The following is a 19,728-nucleotide window of genomic DNA, read 5'->3' as shown; positions in this document are numbered from 1 at the left end:
TTTTTTAATACCCATATCAAATATAGTAACATAAATGTGTACTGTTGGCATAAAGGCAATGACACATCTATAGATGCACTTCTGTTTGCCTGTTTCTTGATCCACAATTAAGGAATTCATTTGGCTTTAGTTTTTCTGAATCTTCCCTTTTTGTACAAGTTTGGATACCATTTATTATTTTTTTTATTTAATTTCTTTTTAATGATCATTGGTTTTTGAGAGAGAGGATTGAGCCGGGGGAGGGGCAGAGAGAGAGGGAGACACAGATCTGAAGTGGGCACCAGGCTCTGAGCTGTCAGCACAGAGCCCGACGTGGGGCTCGAATCCACAAACCACATGATCATGCCCCGAGCCGAAATTGGACGCTCAACTAACTGAGCCACCCAGGCGCCCCAATAGCATTTATTTTCTAAACGTTTGGAAGGGTGGGGACACATTAGATTCCTCTATCCTAGTATCAGTGGAAGAAGTTTAAATTTACATGGCTCATATTGGCAATTCATGCAGGTCACCCAAATTCATGTGTGTGTTCTTTAATATTTTCAAGTAGCTAGAATCTGCTGCTTTAATACTTTTACATTGCCTTTTGACTGAAACGACAGTGATGTACACGTTACATGATAAGAGTTAATTACAGTGTTGCTTTTTTTTTTTTCTTTTTAAATCTCAAGAGATGACCTTGGTTTCAGACTCATCTCGGAGCAGGTCAGCCATCACCCACCCATTAGTGCATTTCATGCTGAAGGATTAAACAACGATTTCATCTTTCATGGCTCAATCTACCCCAAACTGAAGTTCTGGGGCAAGAGTGTAGAAGCAGAACCCAAAGGAACCATCACTTTGGAGCTCCTTGAGTGAGTTGGAATCAAGCCATTAAACTCTTATCATGTCTGTCTACACTTACCCACAGACCTGACAGTGTTGTTCTAAAGTTGGAGAAAAAGAAACAGCTTATAAACAGTGTAAATTATCCACTTTCTGTAAAAGAATTGAGAAACAGGGCAATAGCCGTTGTTTTTCAATATAGGTATATATAAAAAGTTTAACTTAATGTTTGGATCTATTTTAAGATAGAATGGAATCAATTATTCCATGATAGTTCTTAAGGAAGATGCTTTCTGTACATCATGGTGATGTTTTCTTTATCCATCTTTCAAAATGAACAGATAAAGAAAATGTGGAATATATATACAACGGAATACTACTAAGCGTTGTTGCCATTTGCAACAACGTGGATGGAACTACACTGTATTATGCTAAGCGAAATAAGTCAGAGAAAGACAGGTGTCATATGATTTCAATCATATGTGGAATTTAAGAAACAAAACAGATAAACAGGGGAAAGGAAAAATACAATAAAAACACAGAGGGAGGCAAACCATAAGAGACTCTTAAATACAGAGAACAAACTGAGGGTTACTGAAGGGGAGGTGAGTGGGGGGATGGGTTAAATGGGTGACAGGCATAAAGGAGGGCACCTGGGTGTCATGTGTAAGAGATGCATCACTGTGTTCTACTCCTGAAACCAAGACTACAGTGTATGTTAACTAACTTGAATTCAAATTAAAAAAAAAAAAGAATCAGTGTTCAAAAAAAAAAAATTCACTTTGAGAAATATGGAAATAATAATTGTGTGGCCCATCTTAGACATTAGGTAAATTTGAAAGTTCTCTTCTTTTGCAATAGAAAAAAAAAAGATTAGCGTGGAATATCTTTCCGTTTATTTGTGTCTTCCCATTTCTTTCATTAATGTTTTGTAGTTTTCAATGTACAGGTCTTTCACTTCTTGGCTAAATTTATTCCTAGGTCTTTTATTCTTTTTGATTTAGTTATAAATGGGATTATTTTCTTAATTCCTTGCTCATATATTATAAGAATTAATACTGTTAATATATCCATACTACCCAAAGCAATCCACGGATTCCATGTAAATCCTATCAAAATTCCAGTGACATTTTTCACAGAAACAGAACAATTTTTCTAAGTGTATATTTATTTTTGAGAGAAAGAGATCACAAGCTGGGGAGGGGCAGAGAGAGAGAGGGAGATGCAGAATCTGAAGCAGGCTCTAGACACCAGGCTGTCAGCACAGAGCCCAATGCAGGGCTTGAACCCACAAACCGTGATATCATGACCTGAGCCGAAGTTGGACTCTCAACCAACTGAGCCACCCAGACGCCCCTAGAACAAACAGTTTTAGAATTGGTACGGAACCATAAAAGATCCAGAAGAGCCAAAGCAGTCTTGAGAAAGAAGAACAAAGCTGGAGGCATCACATTTGTTGATTTCAAACTATTTTACAAAGCTACGGTAATTAAAACAGTGTAGTATTGGCATAAAAACATGAAGGTAAGATGGATGGAACAGAACAGCCCAGAAATAAATCTATGCCTATATATATGGCCAGTTTATGAAAAAGGAGGCAAGAATATACAATGAGGAAAGGACAGTGTCTTCAGTAAATGATGTTGGGAAAGCTGGACAGCCACATGCAGAAGAATGAAACTGGACAGTTTCTTACCCAAGTTAACTCAAAATGGATCAAAGACTTGAATATAAGTCTATAAACTCCCTAGAAGAAAACATAAGTGATGAGGTCCTTGACATCGGTCTTGCTGAAGACTTTTTCAATCTAACATCAAAAGAAAAAGCAAAAAAAAAAAAAAAAGTGGGACCACATCAAACAAAAAACTTCTTACAGCAAAGGAAACCATCAACAAAATGAAAAAGCAACCTACAGAATGGAAGAAAGTATTAGCAAATCATATGTATCTGATAAGGGGTTAACATCCAAAATATATAAAGAACTCCTACAACTCAATGGCAAAACAAACAATTTGATTTAAAAATGGGCAGAGCGGACCTGAGTAGATATTCTTCCAAAGAACACACAGAGTTGGCCAACAGGTACATGAAAAAATGCTCTGCACCACTAATCATTAGGGAAATGCAAATCAAAACCATAGTGAGATACTGTTCCACACCTATTAGAATGACTAGTGTCAAAAAGACTAAAAAAAAACAAGTGTTGGTGAAGATGTGGGGAAAGGGGAACCCTTGTACACTGTTGGTGTGAATACAAACTTGTACAGCCATTCTGGAAAATAGTATGGAGATTCCTCAAATTAAAAACAGAACTACCACATTATCCAGCAATTCTACTTCTGGATATTTACCAAAGAAAATGAAGTGCCTATATGGAAGTGTCCATCCATGGATTAATAAAGAAAATGTGGGGAGGGTGTGTGTATGTGTGTGTATATACACCATATACAACACAATGGAGTATCAGCCATAAAAATAAATGAAATCTTGCCATTTGCACAACATGGATGGACTTTGAGGGCATTATGCTAAGTGAAATAAGTCAAAGACAAATACTATATGAGCTCTGTTACATGTGGAAATAAGTAAGTAAATAAATAAAAATTTACAATAACAAAAAAAAAAAAAAAAGCCCTGGGGTACCTGGGTAGCTCAGTCAGTTGAGTGTCTGACTCTTGATTTTGGCTCAGGTCATGATCTCACAGCATGTGAGATCAAGCCCTGCGTCACACTCTGTGCTGACTTCACAGAGTCTGCTTGGGATTCTCTCTGCCTCTCCCCAGAAAATGCTTGCATTCTCCCTTCCCCTCCTTCCCTCCCTCCCTCCATCTCTCTCTCTCAAAAATAATAAATAAACGTTAAAAAAAAAAAAAAAAGCTCATACATACAGAAAGCAAATTGGTGGCTACCAATGGTACAAAGTAGGAGATGAAAGAAATGGGTGAACTGTTTTTGTTTTTCACTTAAATAAATTGAATAAATTTTTAAAAGAAAAAAGTTAGATTTAAATTCAAAGGTGGTTCCTCTTTTAGTTAAAATGGAATGAGCACCCTATAGTCTATCTTTTCTACTGATTTTAACTGGTCAGAAGACATAAAGCAACTATCTGAGGACTCTGAAGAGTAAAGAATCACAGACTGGGGAGAGAAATACGAACCTGAAGACCAATATGGCAGGTTCCTGGTTTTATTCACTCTACCCAACCACTGTCGCCTGGCTTACAGTCAGAGCAGCTCAGACCTTAGAACCAGACAGTGGAGGCAGACAAACAGTTTCAGAAGAAGCCATCTGTTTCTAGTTAGAACAGCTAAAAAGAGGCCTTTGCAGGATGTAGAAAGGAGGGAAAATCCTTTTTAGTTTTCTCTCCCAGCCTTGCCCCAGAGCAAGCTCCAGGTCCCACAGCTACATTCCTGGAGTGGCAGCAGCAGCCACAGAAGTACCTAAATCTCGGGAAAGGTCCTCCTTGGCCAGAGGAACTGGATAAAGGCCAAAGAGAGCGAGGAGAATCCCTGTTACTTTTTCTCTTTCTTTTCTCTTTGCCCCAGAGGAAGACTCACTTGTGGGGAATGCAAGACAGAGCAGGAACACTTTAAAACCCCAGCTTTCTAGGCAAAGGCCAGAGGAAAGACTCCTCTGGTATCTACAAGTATGGAGGGAGGAGGGAGATCAAGAAAGGGATCCCATTAAGCAGTGTATGAGTTCCAGGCTCATCCTTAACACTTATGCATTGCAGTGACCCGAAGTGGCACACCAAAGGCCTTTAGATCTGAACTGCTGTGTGGGATCAGTGCCCAGGTCCCCAACTGGCTATTGAGGGGAAATAATAGATCTGAATAGCACTACAAAGGCTACAAAATTAAACTGACACCACAATCAAAGGCAACAGAAACTGGGTTGGGACTTGTGACCTGAAATTATGTTAACAGTACAAACAAAAACAGTATTCTCCGGAACATTTTAAGGGGGCCCAGAATCTCCTATTATTAAAATGTCTAGAATACAATTCCAAAATCATTCGACCTACAAGGAAACAGGAAAATCTCAGTAACTCATGATGGAAAAGACAAACAATAGGCTCTAGCCCCAAGATGAGTCAGGTATTGAAATTCGTATCAAATACTTTAGAGCAGCTTTCATAACTGTGCCCCATGAGATAAACATGAACATGCTTAAAATGAATAGGAAGACATTTTAGCCAAGAAATAGAAGTATGTCTGGAAATTTTAATACTGAAAGTTATAGTGACAAGTACAAAAACTGAGATAGGCTGAATGGAATGAAGCTGATAAAGTATGTCCAGGGTCTGTATGAACACTACACAGTATTGATGAAAACAAAGGATATTTGGATAACGGAAGACAGACTGTTTCAGTATATTTGGAAGCCTTGATATAGTTAAGATGTCCATTCTCCCCTAATTGACCAATTAACAATATTAACAATCCAAATAATAAGTCCCAGGATGATTTTTTTGGTATACAGAAGTTGATTCCAAAATTTGTATGGAAAGGCAAATAAAAAAAGAATAGTCAAAACAATTTTGAAAAGGAAGAGCAGAATCGATGGCCTCCCATTTCCCAATTTTAAGACTTAACTCTAAAAATCAAGAGATCAAGAAACTGTGGTATTGGCAAGAGGGTAGAGATGTACATCATTGGAACAGGTCAGTTGAGAAATTGACTTATAGAAGTATGGTCAGTTGATTTGTAACTAAGGTGCAAACACAGTTCAGTGAAGGGTAGTCCTTTCTACAAATAGTGTAGAAACAATTTGACATGCGTATTTAAAAAATGAATCTCGGGGCGCCTGGGTGGCTCAGTCGGTTGAGCGTCCGACTTCTGCTCAGGTCATGATCTCGCGGTCTGTGAGTTCGAGCCCCACGTCCGGCTCTGTGCTGACAGCTCAGAGCTTGGAGCCTGCTTCAGATTCTGTGTTTCCCTCTCTCTGCCCCTCCCCCACTCATGCTCTGTCTCTCTCTGTCAAAAATAAACCTTTAAAAAAAAATGAATCTCAATTCCTATCTCCCACCTTATCCAAAAATGAACTCAAAATCATAGATTAAAATGTACAACTGTAAAGCTTTTGGAAGAAAACAGAAAATCTTTATGGCTTTGGATTAGGCACTGACCTCTTACAGATACATACCAAAGCACAATCTAGAAAAGGCAAAATTGATAAATTAGATTTTTATCAAAATGAAAAGCTTTTGCTTTGTGAAAGACACACTTCAGAAAATGAAGAAGAGAAGCTGTACATGGGTAAACATTTGCAAATCATATACCAACAAAGGACCTGTATCCAGGATATATAAAGAATTCTCAAAATTCAGCACTAAGACAATAGATAGAGCAACTCCGTAAGAAATTGGGCAAACAACATGAACAGATACCTCACCAAAAGATATACATAAGTGGCAAACACATGAGAAGATCTCAATTTGCCTTAGTCATTAGAGAAATACAAAGTTATAATCACAGCGAGATACCACTATACATCTATTAGAATGGCTAAAATAAAAATTTTTTAAACAGATAATACCAGCTCCTAACAAGGATTTAGTATAACGAAGTATTGTTGGTGGGAATATAAAGCGGTAGTCACCCTGGAGAGCAGTGTGGCAGTTTCTTATAAAGTTAACGATAGGTTTACCGTACAACTCAGCAGTCCCCTCCTATGTATTTATCTAGAGGATGAAAATTTATGTTGTCACAAAAGCCTGCACACAAATGTTTATAACAACAGTATTAATAACCATGAAAAACTGAACGTTCCTCAAAAAATTAAAAATACAACTACCATACGATCCAGTAATTGCACCACTGGATATTTACCAGAATACAAACACACGAATTGAAAGGGGTATATGTACCCCGTGTTTATTGTAGCATTCTGCACAATAGCCAGATTATGGAAGCAGCTCAAGTGTCCATCAGACAAATAGATGAAGAGATGTGTCCAAATTAATGTTATGCAGCCATAAAAAAGAATGAAATTTTGCCAATTGCAACGACATGGATGCATCTGGAGAGTATAATACTAAGCAAAATAAGCCAGTCAGAGGAAGACAGCTACCATATTATTTCACTCATATATGGAATTTAAAAAACAAAGGAAGAAAAGAAACCAAGCAATCAGACTCTTAACCATAGAGTACAAACTGATGGTTACCAGAGGGGTGGGGGGGTGGGAGCATGGGGGAAACAGGGGAAGGGGATTAAGAGTACACTTATGATGAGCAATGAGGAATATATGGAAGTGTTGAATCACTATACTGTACACCTGAAACCAATATAACACTGCATGTTAACCACACTGGAATTAAACTTTTTAAAATAAATTTAAAAAAATAATAATAATTGCTTAAAACTAAAAGCAACCCAAAGTCTTTCAGTGAGTGAGTGGTTAAATGTGGCACATCCATACAGTGGAATACTACTCAGAAATAACAGATTATTGATACATGGGATTTCAAATGCATCATAACAAATGAATCCCAAGAAGTTGCATAATATATCATGTCCTGTATATGGCATTTGGGGAAAGACAGTGGAGAACAGATGCACTGTATAAGGATGAGGGATGAATTAAGGATTCAGGAATTAGGTAGAAGGGAGACCTTGACTATACCAGGGGCATGAGTGAATTTGGGAGGCTGTGACTGATCTATGTTCCGATTGTGGTGGTTACAAAGGTCTATCCATGCATTAAAACTCCAAGAATAATATGCCAGCAAAAGTGAATTTTGCTATTTGTAAATGAAAAATACATGTAAAAAACACAAATGTATGAAGACGTGAAACAAATGTTTTCAAAAGGAAAGGATGTGTAAATTGGTGCTTATTGACCTAAATTTTTCTCTTTGGTGAGCTGGAAGGTACTCTTCTGGTTAGTCGTAAATAGACATTCATTTTTATTTTCCAACTCCAATTTTTTTTTTTTTTAATGTTCTCACCAAACTTTTGAATGCCTAAGATGAGGACAGGCATACATAGGAGGTATTGAAGGCCTGATTCCAGACTACTGCAGTAAAGCAAGTCGGATGAATTTTCTGGTTTCCCAGTGCATTTGGAACTTATGTGAGGTCTATATTATAGTCTTATTAAGTGCACAATAGCATTATATCTAAAAAAAAAAAAAATCCAAATACATCTTATATCTTACTGCTAAAAATGCTAGCTGTTTGAGCTTTCAGTGAGTCATAATCACAGATCACCATAACATATGTAGCAATAAATGAAAAACTTTGAAATACCGTAAGAATTGCCAAAATGTGACCCAGAGACATGAAGTGAGCAAATGCTATTGTAAAAATTATGCCAATAGACTTGCTCAATGCCTGGTGCCACAAACCTTCAATTTGAAGGAAAAAAAAAAAAGCCACAGTATCTGCCAAGTACAATAAAACAAGATACACTGGTATATACATAGTTTATTTGGAGTTCGGTGAAAGTTTAGGTTTTTCTCTTAAGCTTCTATATCCTTTTAAGAAACAACAAGAGTAGTTAGACAATAACCCATTTTATTGTGAGTTTACATCAATAGAGGTTTCAAAGTTTTAGAGCTTAGTTATCTCCAGCTGTCTGATTTGTTATCCTGAGTCACACTTTTGAGACTTTTTAAACAAAGTAACACTTCTCATTTATTTTTCTGGGCTTTGGGTTTTTTGTTTTTTAGACACAGTGAAGCATACACATGGACAAATCCTACCTGCTGCGTACATAACATCATCGTGGGTAAACTCTGGATTGAGCAGTACGGCAATGTGGAAATCACAAACCACAAGTAAGACGCTTTAGGGGGCTTATGTATCCGTTCAGCTGTCATCACCCCGTTCCGGTGGGGGTCTTTGTTTTTTTCAAAAGCTCTAGTAGAGCCTGATGATAATTTAAGAACCAGGCAGTTCGACCCTTGGGTAAATAGAAGCCCATCCATTTAATGAATGCAAGTTTCTGACCAGGGACGACTGGGCGAACTCTGAGCTTTTACAGATGAAATTGTAATTTCATCCTCAGTTCATTTTGCTTATAGTGCTTAGTTTGTATTATTTGCAGAGGAGGTGGGGTGGGGGGAACAGGAAAGTTAAAAAGAGCTGGGTTCAAAGCCTACTTTGTGACCTTGGGCAACTATCTTACTCAGCTCAGACTGCTCTAACAGACTGCCACGCAAACCAGCTGGCTTAAACAGTAGAAATTTATTTCTCGCAGTTCTGGAGGCTAAGAAGTCCAAGATCAGGATGCTGACAGCTTTGATGTCTGGTGCAGGCTTTCTCCCTGGTTCGCAGGGGCCATCTCCTCGCATCCTGACATAGTGGACACAGCTCATGTCTCGTGTCTTTTAAAAGGGCACTAATTTCATTCATGAGGACTCCACCCTCGTGACTGAATTACCTCCAGAGACCATCACTTTGGGAGTTAGGGCTTTGACATGTGAATTTGGGGAGACACAGACATTGACTCCATAGCAGCACATCTCTTGTTCTTTATGAACCCTGCTCACCTTTCTTAATGGTGGGTCCAGTACTAATTGAGGATTAGTCGTAACAACCACTGTGTGGAGCCTGACATGTGTTAGAAAATCAGTAAACAGCAACTGCTTTAGAAAGGTCACCTTCCTCATTATTCTCTACTGCTGCTTCTGTGGTGAATGGTCATCTGAGCTTAATATCTTCTTCACAGGACTGGGGACAAATGTGTGTTGAATTTTAAGCCATGCGGCCTTTTTGGTAAGGAATTACATAAAGTCGAAGGCTACATTCAAGATAAAAGGTAAAGTGTCCATTTTAGGTGTTGGGTAGTATAGGTGTCATTTGCTAACTAAAATGTCAGTATTAAAATCTGCCATAACCTAGGAAACAAACATTTCAGTGAGTTGAAAATTTTTTCTTCTACAAGGAAAGGTCTGTTTCTTTAAAGAATCTGATTCATAATCATTTTCATGGTAAGATTCAGTTACAGCAAAACACGGCTTTAATTGTTGGCTGAATATCAATGTCTCTCGACAGCAAGAAGAGGCTCTGTGCCCTCTATGGGAAGTGGACCGAGTGCTTGTACAGTGTGGACCCCGCCACTTTTGATGCTTACAAAAAAAACGACAAGAAAAATACTGAAGAGAAGAAAAACAGCAAACAGGTGAACATGCTGTAAGGTGGTACCGGAGGAATCCCTGGGCTTTTGAATTTGTACTAATCGTTCTGGAGGCGGCCCGTTATTGGGTCACAGTGTGATCTTTTTTTTTCTGGTTGCTAACGCGTGTGATTTTTCTCCTCGGATCTTCTTTGTTTAATTGAGGTAGATTTGACAGACATCCTTGAATCTTTTGAATGAACAGATAACCTGCCCCAGTAGCAACTGTGCGGCATAAGCTTCATGGAGTACGGCCGCGTGCTACTCTTGTGGCTGTGTGAGGTTATGCGTGAGGCGTTGATTACTCGAATTCACATAGCTTTGGAAAGTGGGAGTTCATCTTGGGACGGATGTTCCTTTCCTTCTTTCTGTTTATGTGCGTTAGAAGTTGAGATCAGGGGCGCCTGGGTGGCTCAGTCGGTCAAGCGTCGACTCTTGGTTTCGGCTCAGGTCATGAGCTCACAGTCTGTGTTCGAGCCCCGCGTTGGGCTCCTTGCCCCTCTGTTGCTTGAGTGCGCTTGCTCTCTTACTCTCTCAAAAAATATAAAAATTTTTTCTAAAAAGGAAGTTGAGATCATTTGAATGTTTAAAATTTCCTCCAAAATTATTTCCTACATTTTCCTGCCTGTTAGCAGTTTTGTTGCTCTCGCTCTTGCGTGGGCACGCTCTCTGTCTCTCTGTCTCTGTCTCTGTCTCTCTCTCTCTCTCTCTTTCGTGTCTAAACCACTGAAGTTAAGACCAGTGCAGTTAAGGGAGTCATTCCCCACTCACCTTTCTTCCTCATGAGACTGTTCATTTCCCACATGGAGGGCACACAGCTGCTTGTCCCGGGGCCCAAGGAGGCTCTCGTGTTCGGCGCGCTCCTGTTCCTTTCCTTCAGTCAGAAGAGCAGAGGGCTAAAGAAAGAGTGCACGTGTTCCGACAGGAGATATTTGAGGACTGGTTGCTTTCCGGGAGCTGGCGGGGTAGTTAAGAGCACAAGCTCTGGGTAGAAACCCTCCCCAACACCGAGGAGTGGGTAGAGTCAGGTTTCGTGCCTTCTCCCTGGCCTTCATGTGTGAAACGGGGATACTACTGGTACCTGCTTTGTCAGGTGAGTTGACGACTGCTGGAAAGGGCTCGGAGTAATACCTGCTCATAGTCAAGACCACTAAATACCAAGGTCCCTCTGCTCAGAGCACGTGGGCGTGCCAGGGGCCGAGCACCAGCAAGCAGGCAGGCTCCCTGGCTCCCCTCGCGGGAACCTCGTGCTTGTGAAAGTTAAGAAGCCCCAATCCTCCTCAAAAATAGGTGTAGTTTTTAGTGAGTTTCTTTGTAATTAAGTTAACCATGGTCCTGAGGCAGAAGGAGTTTTATTAAAATGTCCCGGCATGCCGCTCTGCTGTGGCTTTGACTCTTCTCTTTTTATCTCCCTGCATCTCCGGGCACTGTTCTGCTCTTCTCCTCACACCCCACGTCTGTCCCGCCTGCCTTTCCTTCCTTCTGGGAGATGTGCTGATGCTTCTCCACAGCTGTTACAGGACCGAGGGGGCCAGAGAAGGAAATGCTCCAGGACACCGGGAGCCCTGGCGGTCACTCGGGCCAGTACGAGGCCACTTGGCAAAGACACGCACTTGCCAACGTACGTGGCATCCACCCTCCTTTACGGAGTTGGGGCAGAGGACCATGGACATTGGCAGCATCCCAGAAGATGTCCCTCATGTCCCGTGAATCCTGCCAGTCTTTGTAGATCATTGCTCTTGGAGAGCGAGATTATTCTCACCCACTCGTGCCTTGTCCACTTCCCCTTCCTGTGTGCACGGAGCTGCTGCAGGCCCATGTACCTGAGCGCATTCAGGTGCCAGGGCAAGTTTGTCGTCATCGGTGCTGTCGCCTCCCTGCTGCTGTTTTGTAAGCCGTATGTTGGCTGAAGTATCTCGGTGACTGTGTGACACTGGGGGTATTACCTAACCTTCCAAAGGCGTGAAGTCCGTGTACCTACAGAGCTGCGGAGCTCCTGTGTCCTTATAGGTTTATTACGGAAGGATCAGCACCTCGAGAGCTTCTGGCACGGTCTGCCCGTGCGGGATAGCCAGAGGAATCGTTCGTTTCCTCATTAGCCTAACATCCGTTTAAATTCTCTTTTTATTGAATGCTTTTAGGATCCCTACTGGTTTTGTGTCTTTGATCCATTTTAGTTAACTGCCCCAAGAATTTAACCTTTTCTTATTCTCATAATGCTCCAGTAAATATTCCAGCAAGTTACTTTTCTTTAAAAAAAAAAAAAAAAATTAAAAAAGCTTTAGGAAGAATAAGACACTATAGTAAAGAGTGCTGATGAGAGTAGTGCTACCTTAGCGCACATAACACTAGCTGGCACAGCACACACAAAGCTCAGGGCCTCCTAGCCCCTGGTCAGCAAGTGTTTGTGGACTCCCTGCACCGCTGGAGAGAGTCCCGGCTCCCCTGTCCCCCCACCCCCCCGCACCGCTCAGTCTATGCGGGAAACCGTGGTTATTTTACAATTTGTAAGTGTACTGTTGTAAAACGTTTTAATTTTGTCCATCGGTTGGCTCTTCTAGATGAGCACTTCTGAGGAGTCGGACGAGATGCCAATGCCAGATTCTGAAAGTGTGTTTGTGATCCCTGGAAGTGTTCTCCTGTGGCGAATAGCCCCACGGCCTCCAAACTCTGCCCAGGTGAGACGGGGCTGCTTCGGTGCCGAGAGCGTGCCTTCCAGGCACGTGCAGGGCCAGCCCAGCCAGACCACAGAAGGGTGCGGCCTGTCGCCCCAGTGCTCCTCAGCCGTCCCTCTGCTGGCTTCTGTCTGCCAGTTTCCCTTGTCACCTGAGACTCTGCGTTCATGCCGTCGGTCCCTTCTGGGGTATGGCTGGGAAGATGTCGGGGTGGAACTCTTAGGGGCTTCTTTAATGATAACTCAGGAGTAAGACTGGCTCTCGTCAAATACAGGCTGGTACAAATACTTCAGTAGTAAGCCCCCAGATCCAGCGAGTTATGATTTTAATGAAGTAAAAAGGACATCAATGTGGCTTATAGTTCAAGTTGACGGTGATGGAGGATATTCATCGTGTGCAGCCTGCGTGGGGATCTCTCTGGGACAGACACCCCAGGTGGGGCAGAGTTGAGTGAAAATGCTGAAGACAAGTGGTCAAGAAGGCGGGCCATCATTACCGCAGACTCAGGGAGTCATTGTCAAGTCATTGTGTCTTCAGGGGCTTTCGGTTGCAGTACGCCTTGCTACATGTTAATTTGAACATTTTTGCTGCTTTTCAGATGTATAACTTTACTAGCTTTGCAATGGTTTTGAATGAAGTAGACAAGGAAATGGAGAGCGTGATTCCTAAGACAGACTGCAGGTTACGGCCTGACATCAGAGCCATGGAGAATGGAGAAATAGGTAACGAGTGTCTGGTGGTGAAATGGTGTAGATAGATGTGGGGGAGGGGGTCGTGTGATCAGTAGCATCATTGTGATGGTACGAGCATTTTTAGTCTGAATTCAATATAAATTCAGTAGCTTTCATTTAAAATTTGGAAATCTGAGGTAGACTTTAGTAGCTTAGATTCATTATTTCAGTGATCCTCCCTGACGGTTTAATATTCTACATATGGCCAGAGGCATGTCTTAAATGTCAGAGGGGAATTTGAGAAAATAATAGCATCGTTATCAACTTTAAACTATATTCTAATTATTTCACTGTATGTTTAAGAACCCAAATAATACCTCGTGAGCCTCAAAGAAGAGTGTGGCCTCAGTTAATTACAACATTTTTACCTGATGTTAAATCTGTTCTAAATCAGTGGTTCTCAAAAGGGAAGCACCCCCCCCCCCCCCGAGGACGTGCGGCAGTGTCCGGAGAGTTTGTCACGTCTGGGGAACTGCTGCTGGCCATCTAGTGGCTAGAAGCTGGGGGTGCTGCCAGAGGTCCTGCAGCTCGCAGGACGCCCCACAAGCACCCCGGCAGTGTGATGATGTGTCGGGGACACTAGGGTCCAAAAGCCCTGTTCTAACCACATGCCCTAATGCTGTCCTTGAATGATCAGTGAGACAGGATTTTTGAAAATTGTTTGAATTTCTTATGAATAGAATCTGAAGCTCTGTGAGGTCTCACCAAGGATTAAGAAAATTTCACATTGATTCAGTTTTTCCACCCAATTTTCCATTGAAGCTTTTGAACATAATTATTTTGGCCTTAAGAATAAGCAGGTTCTTGGGGCGCCTGGGTGGCTCAGTCGGTTGGGCGTCTGACTTCGGCTCAGGTCATGATCTCATGGTCCATGGTTTGAGCCCCGCGTCGGGCTCTGTGCTGACAGCTCAGAGCCTGGAGCCTATTTCAGATTCTGTGCCTCCCTCTTTCTCTGACCCTCCCCTGTTCATGCTCTCTCTCTTTCTGTCTCAAAAATAAATAAATGTTAAAAAAAATTTTTTTTAAAAGAATAAGCAGGTTCTTTTTTTTTTTTTTTTTTTTAATGTTTACTTATATTTGAGAGAGAGACAGAGTGCGAGCAGGGGAAGGACAGAGAGAGAGGGAGACACAGAATCCAAAGCAGGCTCCAGGCTCTGACCTGTCAGCACAGAGCCTGACGTGGGGCTTGAACTCACAGATGGTGAGATCATGGCCTGAGCCGAAGTCGGACACTCAACCGACTGAGCCACCTGGATGCCCCAAGATTAGTAGGTTCTTTTGGTAAATGCAGAAGCTGTTCAGGACTAGACTGTAGAAAGAGATGACTGGGCCTTGAGTGACCCCTCTGCCTCTCACTACCTTGGGTGTGTGTGAAAATTTTAACGTAATGTTTGTTTTCTAATAAGACAGAGATCGTGTGAATACATGTAGATGGTGCTCGTCCAAAACGTCACTGTGCTTAGTACTGTGCCCGGCAGGCTCTACCTGGAGAATAACGGTTTTCCATTAATGTTCATACCTTAGATCAAGCTAGTGAAGAAAAAAAACGACTTGAGGAAAAACAAAGAGCAGCCCGCAAAAACAGGTCCAAGTCGGAGGAGGACTGGAAGACAAGGTGCGTGTGGGGCACCCCAGGCTGTTGTGGGGGGCGGGGCACTCAGATGCAGATCTGCTAAGCCAGGCCTGACACAAGCCCTGCCAGTGTTCCCAGGTGTGAGAGAAAAGCGGCAAGACTTGCATGTGTGACACAGGAAAGGGACTATCTGGAAATTAAGGTTACAATATTGCCACACAATTAACTGGAGGTGAGTCGTTTAAGCCAACCGTCTGCCTTCCTTGTCTGGCCACGTCCTGCCCTTTTCGTTATTGTAAGAGGGAAGGTAAAATCTGGAATTAACAGATTTTGGCATGAAAGTAGGTTTGGAGCTATTTTCTTATAGTACACGTGAGTGAACGTACAGGGCCGTTTGCTTATATGTTTATTATGTGTCCAAGATATTTAGACAGTGCCTTTATTCTTCCAAACACAAGGGATTAGACATGTACCAGAAATACAATATGTATAAAGTAACCTTGGATTCCATTCAGAAATAGAAAGTGGCCATAAAATTTCTAAGTTTTGAACTTTTTTTTTAAAGAGGAGTTTTCAGAGTCCCTGTATTGAGTAATAGAATCACTTGGAAACAGGAATAGAATAAAAACATTTTCTACGTTTGTATCACATGATAGAAACCATTGTCCCATAACTCAAAGTTATTAAATGAGTTGCAGAGCCAATATGGGTGTACTTTTGCAAGCATTTCAGTAGACATTGGTAGCCCTTTTGCATCTGAGAAATAGATAATTATTAGAACTAGAAATGACCTTAGATTTCATCCAGTCTAAGTGTTTTTTGGACGTGGTTAGCATAAAAAGCTTTTTTGCCAATGAATGTATAAAGAATCTCCAAATACAGGATGTGTGGAACCAGAGCTGCGGTGGTCGGGTGAGGAGTAGGGGCAGGACCTTGGCCACCCCTCACCTTCTTCCACCGTGTACGTTCCCCAGCTCCCTAAAACTCCGTGGAATACAGTTTGGAAAGTGGCCCAGAAATCCCTTTGTTGTTCAGAGGAAAACAAATGCTGGTGTATTTCATTTAGGGGACTTGCTCATGGCACACTGCTAGTGAGCCGCAGGCCTGTGATTAGAACCCTCCACCTTCATTAATCCTTAAGGAAAAGCTACATTGCTTTCCTGTGATCCCTTTTGAAAAGACTTGACTCATTTTATCATAATTTCTAGTCTCTTTTTGCAGAAAACCCCACTTTTGTACTATATTTCTCATTATTAACTCCTTTATTTTTCTGGTCGTGTTTTCAGGTGTACAATGTAAGCGAAAAGTCCACTAAGAATTTTTACTGTCAAAGTCATAGCATTCAGAAAGTAATGAGCTTTAAATAGCTCTGTAGTCGCCTGAAAATAAAACGAGGGGCCGCGTTTGTGGGCTACAATTTGACGCCTCTCTACCACACTGTCTCTTAGCATCAGTAGTACTTATATGAATGTACCTCTTTAAAATGATCCTACCGACCCTTTGTCCAAAGAATATGTGCTTTGAGCTCTTTTTTAGTGAAGGTGGGAAGAGTGCACACTCACGGACTTGACTCTTCTCAGGATTGACGATGTGTGTTGGAAAGGCGTGGTTCAGTTTGACTAGGGTAGGATGGGGCAGGACAGTTTATAAAGGAACATTCTCTGCTGGGTTAGAGCTAACTAGCCTTCAGAGTTATCAAACCCGGAAACTTATTAAAATCCGTCCCAAATTCCTCCGCGCTAAAAGCTGGCATTCCTGCTAATACTGGTTTCACTCGAAGAGAGGATAGGCTCCCAAATTTTTGGCTGTCAGCTATGGCCCCTGCTTTTGAAAAGGCCTGCTTGTAATCCTGACCTATTTTCCTAGAGGAAATCGGTGTGGTACAGGGAGGAGATAGAGGGACCCGTGAGAGAGGATTTTTAAGAGGAGGGAGGCGGGCGATGTGATGAGGCCAAAAAAATTGATGAGGCTGTCTCCCTGATCATCTGAGCATCATGCAGAATTCACATTTTATAGAATGCTACGTTCCTGATTCAGACCTGCAGACGCTGTAGACTCCAAAATACTAAAAGCACAGAAATCTTACCTTCCTCTTCCATGTGACCTGTGCCTAAAATGTGTGAGTTTAGGACAAATTAACTGGACTTTGTGGTCTCTGTGTGTGAGCGGAGGTTTCCAGACACGAGTGCTCAAAATTAGAGCTAGCGGTTGAGGGGGAGACTCTAATCCCATGCATCAGACCGTCGACTCTGAGGTGTGCTCATCTCCAGTGTGGCGTTCGGACCCTGTCCAAGAGCAGGCGGGCTCTAAGGGGGGCTTGCAGTCCTGGTCTTCAGAGAACTTGGCTTACCCCATGGCACCATGGCCTGAGGCTTGGATTATTTTTTAAATTATTTTTTACTTGATTTGGATTTTCCTGCTTTTCTGAAGTGCTTGACTTTGCTAAGCCTAACTGCAAAAGTGCTTTTACTGCTTGGACTTTTGAGACCAAAAGGTGTGTAACTATATACTTCATACTGTTAGAATTTTGTGACTTTGATCAAATAACAGGTTTTTAAGTTATATTTCCAGTCTGCTTAACTTAACCAAATCTGATCTATCTTGATCATTTAAAGTAGACTCAAATTTTCTAAGTAGGAAAAAGTCCCAAAAACTGAATAGAGAATTTAGATATTAATATTCTAGAAAATGTGGTCTAATGCACATTTACTTTGTGGTCCTCCAAGGAATCTGCCTAATCTGAAGCAGTCTTTTCTCTTAGAGCATTTTGTGCTACTGTAGGGATAATAGGGACATTTGAGACTTACCCAACACATGTAACTTCATTTTGTTAAAAAAAATTTTTTTAATGTGACACAAATTTGTGAACCTTTTGAGCAAGTAATTTTGCATTTCCATCACCTGAAGAACACTGGGGCTATCGGAAACAGTGATGTGATGTTTTTTAAAGGGTAAGAAAATGATTAGGGCACCTCTATGCAGAACTAGAAAAGACAGATACGGATGTTAACCGCTAGATGCAACCTAAGAATTCGTATTAGCCTGGAGAAAATGGAGACCTAGGAAGGTGAGGACTAGTCTCAGCGGATTAGGTGTGGCACAGTAGATTGGAAAGATCATGGTCTTTAAAATCAGACGTCTCTGACATTCCACTTCTGCTTTGAGTTTACGGGGCATCAACTCTGAAGCCAGTAGCTTACCTGTTATTCTGGTATGTTGTCAAAGTTCATAAAAGTTCGTTTCCTTAAACCTTAAAAAAAAAAAAAAGCCTCCTGGTGGAAGATAATGTGGCTAGAGAGTGAACAATTAGACAAATAGTATTGTTCTTATCCCATTAGACAGAAGATCCTACTTCTGTTGAGTACTCCTGCTGAATGCTGTGAAAAAACTCACGAACCTTTTGTGTGGTATCATCCTATCTTTTGGACTCCTACTCTCTATAGTATATAGGCGGTCTCTAAAAACAATAGGACTTCTTTAAAAGTCTCTTTGGAAATCCGTAACTCAGGGCGAAGCGGCAGGTACCCTGTGATTTCAGCTTCCCCCATCAATCTTGTGCTTTCTTTTTAAACAGGTGGTTCCATCAAGGTCCTAATCCCTACAATGGAGCACAGGACTGGCTTTACTCGGGCAGCTACTGGGACAGAAACTACTTCAATTTGCCTGACATTTATTAAAATGCACACAAGTCAGGGTGTTTGGCTAATCTATAAATAAGTCTTAAACCTATGTTTTTAAATTTTTTCCTTGGTTTCTACTCATCTTTTAAAAAAAGAAAAAACCTGCTCTGAGATAACTTGCATTTCACTCAACAAAAGTAGGGCATGAGGTGATATTGGTGAGGAAAGTCAGGAAAAATGGGTAATTTTGCTATCCAAACTTACTTCTTTGGAACACTGTTTTAGAGAGGTAAGAGAAACTGTGTGGAGAAAATGCTTTTTATGGTTGCTGTTGCCATATCTACTGAAAGTTTATACCCAACTGTAACTTTAGCTTTATGGAATTATATAGTAGTCCCAAATCAAGTTATTTTGAATATTTTTATGCTGTCATGCTTGAATGTTTTAGATGTGACTTTGAAATGTTTAGAACTCTTCTATACAATGTTAATGTGCTCAAATGTAGAGAAGGTTATGTCATTGTGTAAAGACTACGTTAAAAAGATGGCTTTTCTTCGTACTAATCCTCTCAATTTTACCTCTTCCCACTTCCAAAAAGAAAAACCTGTTCCTGATTTGAAAATTCTAAAAAATTAAACTGGAAAAGGTATTTTAGTGCTCTGAATTTACTTTTACAATTTTCTGTAATCATGGTCCTTAGAATTAAAAGGTGTTTGAATTGAAAATTCGTATAAAATCTAGTTCACAAAAATGCCCTAGAAATAGATTCTAATCACCATCATTACATAATGACAAACCTTTATAAATGCTTCAACTTTTGTGGCAAAGGCCACCTGAGACGTGAAGTTGCACTCATGTATTATAAGTACCAAACTGTACAATAGGGGGTCTTGTGCATTGCAAGTACGTAAGGCCCCCGTGTACTTAAAATCTGTATGGAGACCTACTATACAGTAGCTTTGCCCCTTTCATTGGGGTACATTAATCTAATGGTATTTATCCACCCAACCCCGGACTGAGATCTTGCTCCAAGGGGCTTTAGGTAGCTGCCAGTAAATTATTTTAATTGCTGTCTTGAAGTTAACAAGTGTTACAATGAAATAATCTACCTGATGCTAAATAAAGGCTTTAGAATGTTCCCCAAAAGTGTGGTTTCTTAAACTTTCAAATATACTGATGTTG

The 19,728-nt window shown here is 41.1% G+C and overlaps 1 protein-coding gene across 7 annotated transcripts in view; it reads left to right on the top strand.

Annotated features, from left to right (window-relative positions):
- OSBPL1A (oxysterol binding protein like 1A) overlaps window positions 1-19,684 on the top strand; it is a 266,632-nt gene extending 246,948 nt beyond the window's left edge. For all 7 annotated transcript variants that reach the window (XM_053902506.1, XM_019465523.2, XM_053902507.1 and 4 more), the window contains 8 exons: window positions 672-854; window positions 8,500-8,607; window positions 9,501-9,590; window positions 9,827-9,953; window positions 12,509-12,625; window positions 13,221-13,344; window positions 14,878-14,968; window positions 18,501-19,684. In XM_053902506.1, coding sequence (XP_053758481.1) covers window positions 672-854; window positions 8,500-8,607; window positions 9,501-9,590; window positions 9,827-9,953; window positions 12,509-12,625; window positions 13,221-13,344; window positions 14,878-14,968; window positions 18,501-18,603 — 943 coding nt within the window. In that variant the 3' untranslated portion in view covers window positions 18,604-19,684. The remainder of the gene's footprint in view (window positions 1-671; window positions 855-8,499; window positions 8,608-9,500; window positions 9,591-9,826; window positions 9,954-12,508; window positions 12,626-13,220; window positions 13,345-14,877; window positions 14,969-18,500) is intronic.
- Window positions 19,685-19,728: the final 44 nt, after the last annotated feature.

The sequence above is a fragment of the Panthera pardus genome, unplaced genomic scaffold (genome assembly GCF_024362965.1).
Source record: "Panthera pardus isolate Hobbes unplaced genomic scaffold, ASM2436296v1 HiC_scaffold_15, whole genome shotgun sequence".
In the NCBI taxonomy this organism is placed as follows: domain Eukaryota; kingdom Metazoa; phylum Chordata; class Mammalia; order Carnivora; family Felidae; genus Panthera; species Panthera pardus.
This window is presented reverse-complemented; position numbering and strand designations above follow the sequence as displayed.